Here is a 12,094-nt window from a genome sequence, read left to right on the forward strand (position 1 = left end):
CGGTTTGTAACGGCGAGTAGCCTTTTTGAAAATTTTAATTAGATTGCTTATTTGACTGCAAGGTTTTTCAGTATAGTGACCTACTTGCAAGTTACATGTGAGTTAAGTTATCAAAATGCCATTTAACCCGCAGTCAAACAAGTTGATTACGAGAGGTTCATAACCGTGTAAGAGCAGAAAATGTAACTTATCAACTCATTCTTTTGTGCACCAAGTCATGTTCAACTACCATGATCCTCCTGTATATAAATGTACACATGCATAGACCCTTGTTATCTAAGAGTAGTATCATTAGCAACCAAGATTTTGTTGTTTTTTAGCTTTTACAAACAACCATATTGAAAGAAACATATTTTCTTCGAGTTTTTTGAGATTTTTGTAGTCGTTTGAGATTTTTTATACATGACGGAGTCTAAAAGTGAGGTGCTGAAGGAGCTTAAGCTTGATCAGACACCCACATGGGCTGTGGCTAGTTTTTGTGCTGCTTTCATTATCATTTCTATTCTTCTGGAGAAGCTTCTTCATAGACTTGGAGCTGTAAGTTTAACATTTATTACTTCGTTTCTTTCTTAACCCTTGTTACATTAAATTTATATTTAACTCTTCTTCTGTTACTTCTCATCTTAATTGGCTTGTCCTCTATGGGTTTTTTTAAAAAGGATTCCTTGTCTTTGGAATTTAATTAAATAGGAGTGTCTAATTTCTTTTTCTTCTTGATTTCTCGCAAAATTAAGAAATAATGGTATTTTTCATTAAGACTATTGTTGTTTAGGCCGAGCATGATTAAATTTTACGATAAAAACTATATTCTCAGCTTGTTCCATAAAAGAATATTTTGGTTAAATGAGTAGGTCTTAAAGAATGATGACTTGGTTGTGTTTTCAGTGGTTTACGAAGAAGCAAAAGAGAGCTCTTTATGATGCTTTGGACAAAGTCAAAGCTGGTAAAGACATGATTTCTTCTCCTTGCACTCAAACACACACGCAGAGAGAGGCTCTTACATTGTATGGCCTCCATGGTTTGTTTCAGTAGGACTTAAAATTTGGAACGCTTCAGATTGACTTTTACTGAATTGCTGCAGAATTGATGATTCTCGGTTTCATTTCACTAATCCTGACATTCACACAATATTATATTGCTGACATATGTGTTTCCGACAATGTTGGAAACTCAATGATGCCATGTAAAAAGAAGAATGCAGAATTCAAATCCAAATGCGGAAAGGTATGTTCTATTGTAACAGGGCCACTCATTCGATCTTTAGTTATCCCCATTTGACGCCTGGTCCATAAGGGCGCGTCAAATAGGGCTCAACTAACAGTTGGTCAGTTTTAATGAAACAACAGAAGTTGGTAGTGATATGTTCTGTTTACAAACTCAAAGTTAGAATGTGTATGACCTAGCATATACTTGTAATCTGTCTTGGCAATTGGACTTATATGTTTTAGCAAGTGAAACATGATTATAATAATTTCACCACCTGCTCTAAAAATCCATATAGTTGCGGTTGATCCCAATTAGTTGCTAGAAGGTCTTCTACAGACTATAATGATTTGAGTTGTAGAAGTATGTCAATATTATAGTTAAATTTACTATCTTCATTTTACAATTCCAGGGGCACGTCTTAGAACATTATTTATACCACATTTACCCCGAAAACATTTCAAGTATACAAATTTGCGTTAGAACCTCACACAGAGGAGACGTATTCAAACTGGGAAGCCGCTCCAAAAATATGGATACAAATATGCTTTCTAACTTCTAACAAATATCCTGCAACAGGGGATGAGGCCGCTGATAAGTAAAGATGGACTGCATGATCTGCATATCCTCATATTCTTCTTGGCTGTCTTTCATGTCATATACAGTGCCTTAACTATGTATCTTGGGAAACTAAAGGTATTTAAGAAACTCAAAAGCTACACCTTGAGAGTATTTGTCACAAAATTGAAACTCTAAAATGAATATACATTTTTCTAAGTGCTTTTATTTTTACAGATTCGAGGTTGGAAGGCCTGGGAGCAGGAAACTGCATCTAACGACTATGAGTTTGCTAATGGTATGACTTATCAGAAGCACTAGCTCTGTGTTCTGTAGTTTAGTTATAAGTTGTCTAGGGCAAGTCCAACAATAATTCTACAAACGTCCAATAAATATATTAAAAAATAGTGTCCTAGTAATTTAGGGCACATGGACTCCAACAATATGCCTTATAACCGTGTCTTATTATTAATATAATAATATATTTGAATTATTATTGGACGGAAGGGAAAAGATAAGAGTAAAGAGATGTATTGAAATGGAGGGAAACTAATATTTTATTGATAAAAATGATTTTGGACAAACATAATGGTGCCTTAAAAATAGGGCACTTATTAGATGTCCTAGTGTTTTAAGGCACCACTAGGATATTGTCGGCTCACTCGTTTCTTCCAAATGCCTTAAATTTTGATTGAGGACATCAATTGAGAACATTGTTGGACTTGCTCTAAGATGCACTATGGGGATATCTTTTGCTATAATCCTTTCATTTGATGGAATTTACAGATGCTTCAAGATTCAGGCTTGTACATGAGACATCTTTTGTTAGAGCTCACACAAGCCTCTGGACTAGAATTCCCTTCATGTTTACCATTGTAAGATACTATTTCTCACAGTTTTGCTTGAGACATCTATCTACAACATATTGCATTATATGTAACCGGACACAAGGACTGGAACATGATATACAGTTTTACAGCATGTAATTTATTTATTAACTTTTACCATGGTTCATATATTAGCTCTTACATGTCATTACATAATTTTATATGGTCGGTAGTGCAATGGTTTTAAAATTTTGGAATAATAAGATTATGTTAAAGTACTTGCTCACTAGTATATTATGCTTGCAGGGTTGCTTTTTTCGACAATTTTTCCGGTCTCTTACAAAGTCTGATTACTTAACCTTGAGACATGGATTCATCAATGTGAGTTTCCAGTTGTATATACTTCTTTGAATGCTCTTTTCATAAAACAGGAAATTTATGTTTCCCTTTTCTTCTTTTCTGCAGGTTCATTTAGCACCTGGAAGTACCTTTGACTTTCAAAAGTATATTAAAAGGTCCCTGGAAGATGACTTCAAGGAAGTTGTTGGAGTCAGGTAGGTTACAATATACATCATAAGAATTTCTAAATCTCTGATAAACTAATCCTGCATATCTGTTTTATTAATATTCTTGATCATATATGCAGTCCTGTTTTATGGGTTTCGTTTGTGCTTTTTCTGCTTATAAATGTAGAAGGTATGTATCTTTTAATTGGAATTTCCTGGAAAAAATAAATTCATTGCTAGTTTATTGAAGAAATATCATGTTTTTTTCACTGCAGGATCTAGGGCGCTATTTTGGGTATCACTTATTCCTCTCGTGGTAAGATATCTCTTCTCGTTGTGCCTTCAATTCGTGTATATAGAGGAGAAGATTCCTGACAGTAGATTATTCTAACAGATCATATTAGCTGTTGGAACGAAGCTACAAGCCATATTGATACAAATGGCTACTGAAATTAGTGAAAGACATGCAGTGGTCCAAGGAATTCCTCTTGTGCAAGGCTCAGACAAGTATTTTTGGTTTCATCGGCCTAAATTGGTCTTTTATCTGATCCACTTCTCCCTTTTTCAGGTAATAATAGTCTCGATAACTAATAAGAACAAAATTCCTAATATTTGAATGAGCATATAACCTCAGCAAATTGTGTTGTCTATCTATTTTCAATACTGTTACAATTTAAAATTTCCACCAGAATGGGAAGTTATTTGCTTAAAAGGATTGCACCCTAGAAAATGGTAGAGATGTTTCTTGCTAGATCAGTGATAACTGATTTTTTTTGATTAATTCCTTCCTAAGGCTGATTAAAAGCTCAACAAACTAAGAAAATTTTTTATGCGAAAAACCAGTAAAACCTGAAAGAAGGCTCTGATCTCCTTGAGAAAAATAGAGATATTGGATTTCAGCGTACTTCACAAAAGACAGAGGTTATATATATGAGCTGACAAACAATGTGGTTGCTCTAATAGCTGATATACCTTCATGACTTCAACTTGACACCTGATATAACTACCTTTCTGCAACTGTTCACTTTTTTATTGTTTTCAAACAAATGCCAACAAACAATACCAATCCTCATAATTTATTTATTTATTTTTGTTTATTTATGCTCATAGTTTCTCTTGATTAAGCAAATTTCATTGATCAATTGTGCGATTTTTGCAGAATGCATTCCAAGTAACGTATTTCTTGTGGGTAACGGTAATATACTTCTCTTCTTTCATCTGTTAAAATAAAATCATGAACCAATAAATGTCGTATAATTTAATGGAATATATAGGTCATTTCTGATAGCTGAGTGTTTTCTTGTGTGCAGTATGAGTTTAAACTGGATTCTTGCTTCCATGATACGTGGCCGTACTTGTTAGTCAAGCTTTTTATTGGGCAAGTCTTTATGCATAAAATCTCTTGCAATATCATATTTGTGTAGAACGTAGTCAGCCTTAAACAATTAGTTATCTGATGAAATACATGATGCTGAATTGCAGAGTAACGGTGCTGGTCTTATGTAGCTACGTCACGCTCCCACTATACGCCCTTATAACCCAGGTAATCTCTCTATTCCATGTTCCGCTGAGTATCTTGTAAGTTCTCCCTCCAGTGATAAAATACAAAATATATTAAGTACAGCTCTAATTTTAAAAATATATTGAGATGAAGTAAAAATCTCATACAATATAAAGAACAATTTCACTTGCAACAGGATCTCTATTTAAAATAATTAGTTAGCTCTATTATGATATTAAGGACAGTAATTTCTTTTGAGATGATATTCTGCTGTATGCAAAATTGCAAATTTCAGATGGGTTCGCATATGAAGAAATCTGTATTTGATGAGCAAACTTCCAGAGCTTTACTGAATTGGCAAAAAGCTGCTAGGAAGCATGCAGGAAGAGCAGGAGGATCTACTACGCAAGGGGGGAGAACAGGAGGATCAACTACGCCTGTGGGAAGCACTGAAGGGTATTCTGGTCGATCTTTGGATGATGCTAGCCCCATCACTCATGTGGCATCATTCTCAGTGTCCAATTTGCACTCCTCAACGGCTGCACTTCATCGCTTCAAGACTACAGGACATTCTTCTTATGATGAGTACAAGATGTCGAATATGGAAATTGATCCCCGTGCTGAATCAGCCACAGCAAGATTAATTGTAAGAGTTGATAATGGAAATAATGATGTTGAAACAACAGAACTTCAGCCCAGTGAAGACATGCAGGATATTGATTTCACATTTGGGACGCCAGCGTCGCCACATGATGATTAATCAAGTGTACAGTAAAGTCTATATAATATTTTGCTAGAGTTCTTTTTGTATGCACATTGATTTTTATAGTAAAACAGCTTAGAAGCACATATTTGTAGTGTTTTCTCCACTTGATTCTTGCACAGTGTAATTGTTAGAGGTTATATGAAGATTTGATGTTTTTAAATTTACTTCTAATCTCACAATATTTCAAGTACCTTTGCCAGATAAATATATAGGCTGTTTATATATGGTACATTTTCATCTTTCAGTTCAGACAGGGCTCTCTAGCTTCCTCTAACCTAGCGACAACATATTGAAAGTAGGAGCATCAAATTTTATAACAAAACATCAGTGGTAAAACCATACGTTTACAATATCATCCCAGCGATGGAAAAGGTAAACGACATTCATGAGACAATTCTATAATTTCACATTGCAGATAAAGTTGTTAATTTATTTTTCTTTACTGCTGTCCGCTCCAGTGGACAAATATGACAGACATTTTTATGGCCAGGTTCTCTTCCATTTCTCTAATTTGAAAATCTGGCATTAACCTCAAACTTTCTGCAGTACCCCAATCTCGGATATCTCAAGTTTTAAATCATAGGTTGCACACTTAGCAGGTCCCGATGCTTTGTCAGATGACTCAGATCACAGATAAATCTGCTATGAGTGTTTTTTCCTTTTCAATCTCTTCCAGCAAGACAGACAGCTGATGTCAAATAAACCCTATTCTCTGTCTATAGGAAACAAACAGTGTTCTCTCTTCTTCATTAATCTCTGTATCAAAATTTTGATTAGCTAGCACTCAAGTCTTGGTGTTAAATATTTCTGTAAATCCAGCTGAGACCCTGTTCCCATATGCATTTACTGCTGGTTAACCAGCAGACAAGGTGCATGTTTGGCCCTCGTAAAAATACGACTTATTTCGTCAAATATTTCAGATTTTAGGTGTTTAATATTTCTTATTTACAAGAATAAGTCACTTATTTCAAAAGAAAAGTACACATTTACGGATCATGTGATCTTTAAGAAATAAATGACTTATTTTTCTGAAAAATAAGATAAGTCAAACGGAGCCAAGATTTGGATATCCATTTCATGGTTCTATCCTTTTTGTGACAACACGGCAGAACCTCTAAACATCAGATAAATAATACTGATCACATTTTAGCGTAGAAGAATGCTCCATGGATCCACCGTACACCTGTGAATCATCGTAAGCAAGCAAAAAACAAACTTGAGTAAGCTGGGGTTTCATGAATCAAATGGCATAAACAAGAGTCAAACCATTTACTATGTAGTTATGATCATAAATGGATATCAGATCATATCAACAAATTTTCGTCTACAATTACTACTATGTAGTTATGATAAGTGGATATTAGATCATATCAATATCTTCTGTCTATGTATGGCATAAGAACCGGAAATGAAGTTCATGCGACCAAAGGTATTACTAAATTTTTTTCCAAAAGAATTTAAAATTTTATTTCTCATTTCAGGCAAGAAATAATTCACAAAAGTCTAACGCAGGAGGGCCATCGGTACAAGGTAGCTCCTCCCCCAGTTATGTTTAGTTATGTTTGTTGAGATATTACAATGGAGGCTCTTTCTCTTAATTTCCAACCCCTTTCTTGGGGATACATGTTCTATATTTATACTACTTGTCTAATACTTGTGTGTGTTTTGGACCACATGTCCTTGGACCCGTAAATGGGCTTCTAGTCTAGTGGGCTGAGGCCCAACATTAGTCCCCCTCCAAAGTAGTTCCAGATCTTTAGATGTGGATTAGAGAAAGCATTTTTACCGCATGTAATTTTTGTTGCTTGACAAGTTCATTGTGGCGTGGAGGCTGTGAGCCATTTTTGTAAGGAGGTACATGAGGTGATGAGGTTGATTGTGACCGTTGTGGCGAGGACTGTTGATTTGCAGAAAAACATGTACTGAACTTGGGAGGCAATAGAAGCTGTGAAGTTGAGGAGCTAGAAGCAAGTATTGGAGAACTATTGCATACTGATAATGAAGTTAATGTAGATGCCTTGATTCACATTCTAGTTTGTGCGCAAAGCGGGCTTATCTCGAAGGTGATGTGCTTGGGCAGATGAAGCCTTAGGGCGTGATACGTGAGACCCGTTGTAAGGCTTTGCCTGCCATTTGAAGGACGCTCGCTGAGCTAGTGAAGCGACGATGTAGTGAAGAGGTGTGATACCCGAGACCCGTTGTAGGGCTTTGCATGCCATTCGAAGGACACTCGCTGAGCTAGTGAAGCGATGTAGTGAGGAAGCGTGATACTGGAGACCCGTTGAAGGGCTTCGAAGGACGCTCTTTGAGCTAGTGAAGCGATGTAGTGAAGAGGCGTGATACCTGAGACCCGTTGTAGGGCTTTGCCTGCCATTTGAAGGATGCTCGCTGAGCTAGTGAAGCGATGTAGTGAGGGGGCGTAATGCCTGAGACCTGTTGTAGGGCTTTGCCTGAGACCTGTTGTAGGGCTTTGCCTGCCATTTAAAGGACGCTCACCGAGCTAGTGAAAGAATGTAGTGAGGAGGCGTGATACCTGAGACCCGTTGTAGGGCTTTGTCTACCATTTGAAGGACGCTCGCTGAGCTAGACGCTTTAAGAGCTGTATTAAGATGCTTCATGAATTGGACGCTCAATGAGCAATTGAGAATGCTTCATAAATTGGACAATCAAAGAGCCATTAAGAACGCTCCAAGAGCTGTATTTAAGGACGCCTCATAAGCGAGACGCCTCACAGGCGGGGCGCCTCATAGGAGGGACACCTCACAAATGAGACGCCACACAGGGGGGCGCTTCAAAAATTGGACGCTCAAAGAGCTGTTGGAGTAAAGAGCCGAATTATGGAGCCATTTTGAGGCTATGCCTTTACTTTTAAGGATGCTCCGAGAGCTGATGGAGGGAAGAGGCGAAATATAGAGTCATTTTTAGGCTATGCCTTTTACTTTCAAGGATGCTCCAAGAGCTGATGGAGCGAAGAGGCGAAATATAGAGTCATTTTGAGGCTATGCCTTTTACTTTCAAGAATGTTCAAAGAGCTGATGGAGCGAAGAGGCGAAATATGGAGTCATTTTGAGGCAATGCCTTTTACTTTCAAAGATGCTTCGAGAGCTGATGGAGCAAAGAGGCGAATTCTAGATTCATGTTGTTGTTTTTTGTGTTTTTTTTTTTTTTTTTTTTGGATTCCCATAGGGATGTATGTTTGTTTCCTTTGGATCCCGTTGGGATTTAAATTTCTGTATGCTCCAAGAGCTGATGGAGCGAAGAGGCGAATTCTAGATTCATTTTTTTTTTTTTGGATTCCCATAGGGATGTATGTTTGTTTTCTTTGGATCCCGTTGGGATTTAAATTTCTGTATGCTCCAAGAGCTGATGGAGCGAAGAGGCGAATTCTAGATTCATCAATTTTTTTTTTTTTTGATTCCCATAGGGATGTATGTTTGTTTCCTTTAGATCCCGTTGGGATTTAAATTTCTGTATGCTCCAAGAGCTGATGGAGCGAAGAGGCGATGAGCTGGTGAGCCGATGAGCTGATGAACCGATGAACTACGGGAAACGATAGAGCATGGAAGCCAATCGTTGAACCACTTGAGGGCTGTGCTATATACTTTTCTGAAAATTTCAATACTATCTCGGTTCAATGGCTCCACGCCTCCTTTTTCGATCAGATCTGAGAACATTCACTCCAAGCAGCCTTCACTTCATATTAGTTCCTCTTTTAGATCTAATTTTCCTCATGTAGTCTCTATCAAACTTGGTGGCGTCGGATCTCTTAGCTTGGCAGCTCTTATATCACCCACCGTGGTAGCGCATAGATCAGCCATCGTAGTGGCGCCTAGCTCAACAACAATGACAAAAGTATCTGAAAACAGATCGCCAAGCAACGTAGAGCATACAGGAACAGAGCTTCTTCATTGGAGATCTCAAATGTCTTCGTTGAGGTCTCGTTGGTGCTCTCTCCGGCGGTAGATTTCTTCATCCTTTCCTCCGGCCATGGCATCGTCGTGATCAGCGGCATTTTATCCAGCCAGCGGGGTCAGAAGCCGTCGGGCCTTCTTCCTCACTGACCTGCATCTCGTCGTTTTCATCAAACAAACGCCTGGAGAAGAAATTTGAAGGAGAAGTTTTGTTTGCAAGACATGGCTTCTCGGGAACAGGGAGCATCTCTCTCGTCGCCGGATTTGGCGGCGATTTGTAGAGCTCATCCTCGTTTCCGGTAGTAGCGTTCCGATCGGAGATATGAGTTTTTGTATGCTCCAAGAGCTGATGGAGTGAAGAGGCGAGACGCCTCATAAGCGAGACGCAACATAACCGAAATGCCTCACAAGCGGGGCGCCTCACAGGCGAGACGCCTCACAGAGGGGCACTTCAAAAATTAGACGCTCCAAGAGCTGTTAGAGCGAAGAGCTGAAGAGCTGGTGAGCCGATGAGACGATGAAATATGAGAGGCGATAGAGCATGGAAGCAAATCGTTGAACCACTTGAGGGCTGTGCTAGATACTTTTCAAATTTTTGTATGCTCCAAGAGCTGATGGAATGAAGAGGCGAGACGCAACATAAGCGAAATGCCTCACAAGCGGGGCGCCTCACAGGCGAGACGCCTCACATAGGGGCACTTCAAAAATTGGACGCTCCAAGAGCTGTTGGAGCGAAGAGCCGATGAGCTGGTGAGCCGATGAACCATGAGAGGCGATAGAGCATTTGGGCAGATCGTTGAACCACCTAAGGCCTGTGCTAGATACTTTTCTGAAAATTTCAATGCTATCTCAGTTCAATGGCTCGGCGCCTCCTTCTTCACACTCCTTTCTACTAGGACAATTTAAGTGGTTAATCGGTTCAAGAGCTAATGAACCACAACCTCCGTAGCATATATCAACAGTAAAAACATCAATGATTCAGGATCAGATTGCAAGCCTAAGTGGCTTTCGAGACACACATCGGATATCTGAACTTCGCGGCGCATATCGTGGTGGTGCTTAGCTCCACATCATTGACGAAAGTATCCAAAAATAGATCCAAAAAGAGATCGGAGAGATTGGAGGCGGTTCAGAGACGGAGAGAACGAGTCATGACTCCGTGATTTAGCGGTGGATTCCAACTCGGAACTCCTGACTTTTGGAGTGCTCAGATCTGGAGAAATGTTCTCGTGACATTTCGCCGGCGTTTTTTCCGGCCAGCGGGGTCCGAAGCCGTCGGGCCTTATTCCTCACTGACTTGCATCTCGCCGTTCTCATCAAACAAACGCCTAGAGAAGAAATTTGAAGGAGAAGTTTTGTTTGCAAGGCATGGCTTCTCGGGAACAGGGAGCATCTCTCTCGTCGCCGGATTTGGCGGCGATTTGTAGAGCTCATCCTCGTTTCCGGTCGTAGCGTTCCGATCGGAGATATGAGTTTTTTGGTTGGAAAAGTGAGAGCCCCTCCTTCTAGCGCCAAATGTTGAGATATTACAATGGAGGCTCCTTTCTCTTAATTTCCAACCCCTTTCTTGGGGATACATGTTCTATATTTATACTACTTGTCTAATACTTGTGTGTGTTTTGGACCACATGTCCTTGGACCCGTAAATGGGCTTCTAGTCTAGTGGGCTGAGGCCCAACAATGTTCTTTGACGGAGCAATTATTCTAAAATAGGAGTAGATTACATAGTTGAGACATATTTTAGTAGCAGCTTGTCGTTGTTTCCCACCCGACACGAAGTTGTTGTTTGGCTGCACTCAGAAGTCCATGACTTATAATTAGGAATGAGGCGTTTGGATGAGGTTAAAATAAGTGCTTCTGGCTTAAAGTAAAAAAGATGAAATAGGAGTTAGAAGCAAGTTCTCAAACAAAAGTTAGCATTCTTAATTTCTTTTAAGTGTTTCTCAATTTTTTACGCAAACGGGTGAAGTTGGTTTCTCAAAAAAAAAGTACTTCTTAACTTATAACATAATTTTTCGTCATGACTATTTTTTTTCGAAGTTTGAATTCACAAATTTATATAATCACTTTGAAAATAATTTATACTATTTCACTACTCCCCGTCTCAATATACAAGTCTCTTTTAACTTTTGATTATTCAAATTGATTATATTTTGACTAAAATTTACATATATTATATAATTGAAAAAAATTAAAAAATATATCATTAAAAAGTATATCGAGCCTATTTTAATATGTAACTTTTTATTTACTAAAATAATAAATAAATATTTTTTAATAGTTGGTCAAAAGTTAGTCAATCTAACTTCTCGAAAAGCAAGAGGGACATATAAATTGAGACGGAGAAAGTAATAATTTTTATACTTATTAAGATGTAAGTATCAAAAATTTATCTAAACACAAAAATAAAAACATAAATGAAAAGTAAATTTTTATTTATTAATAAGTTCTCACGGTTTACAGCATCAAGTAGTCAAGGACTTCTTTAACTAAGCTAAACAGCCGGAAGTCTTTTCACGGTTAGATTTCCGGGTAGTTGAAGTTATACAACTTGCTATAAATCATTTATTTCATGTTAGAAATTGGACACCAGTCCCTCTTTCTTTACCTTTCTTCGAACAAGTCAGTATTCTCCGATTAAAAATACGAAATACCACAAATTTTTCCAAATATACACCAGAATCCGAAAAAGCATCTTCTTGGAAACCCATTTTAACCTAAAAAATTACAAATCCAAAACCATTTTTAGCCTTTTAGGAACTAGTCTTGGCCAACCAACCGCGTATTAAAATCTATTATAACGCCATAATAATTTTATAACG

At 38.1% G+C, this 12,094-nt stretch overlaps 1 protein-coding gene across 1 annotated transcript; it reads left to right on the forward strand.

Moving 5' to 3' along the window:
• The first annotated feature begins 218 nt into the window (after positions 1–218).
• Positions 219–5,525, forward strand: LOC108216684 (MLO-like protein 10). Its single transcript, XM_017389511.2, has 15 exons — positions 219–537; positions 886–943; positions 1,082–1,224; positions 1,783–1,899; positions 1,999–2,059; positions 2,548–2,636; positions 2,895–2,969; positions 3,054–3,142; positions 3,235–3,284; positions 3,370–3,410; positions 3,489–3,662; positions 4,254–4,289; positions 4,405–4,472; positions 4,577–4,637; positions 4,891–5,525. The coding sequence occupies exons 1-15, from the start codon at positions 403–405 to the stop codon at positions 5,353–5,355; spliced, it is 1,662 nt and encodes a 553-aa protein (XP_017245000.1). The 5' UTR covers positions 219–402; the 3' UTR covers positions 5,356–5,525.
• The last annotated feature ends 6,569 nt before the right edge of the window (positions 5,526–12,094 follow it).

This window comes from Daucus carota, chromosome 4, assembly GCF_001625215.2.
Source record: "Daucus carota subsp. sativus chromosome 4, DH1 v3.0, whole genome shotgun sequence".
In the NCBI taxonomy this organism is placed as follows: Eukaryota; Viridiplantae; Streptophyta; class Magnoliopsida; order Apiales; family Apiaceae; genus Daucus; species Daucus carota.

Bases quoted from the DNA above. Each gene is read 5' to 3' on its own strand.
- LOC108216684 (XM_017389511.2), top strand. From the start codon at position 403: ATGACGGAGTCTAAAAGTGAGGTGCTGAAGGAGCTTAAGCTTGATCAG. The intron at 3,411-3,488 runs GTAAGATATCTC...TTATTCTAACAG, and splicing joins TATCACTTATTCCTCTCGTG to ATCATATTAGCTGTTGGAAC. The intron at 4,290-4,404 runs GTAATATACTTC...TCTTGTGTGCAG, and splicing joins CGTATTTCTTGTGGGTAACG to TATGAGTTTAAACTGGATTC.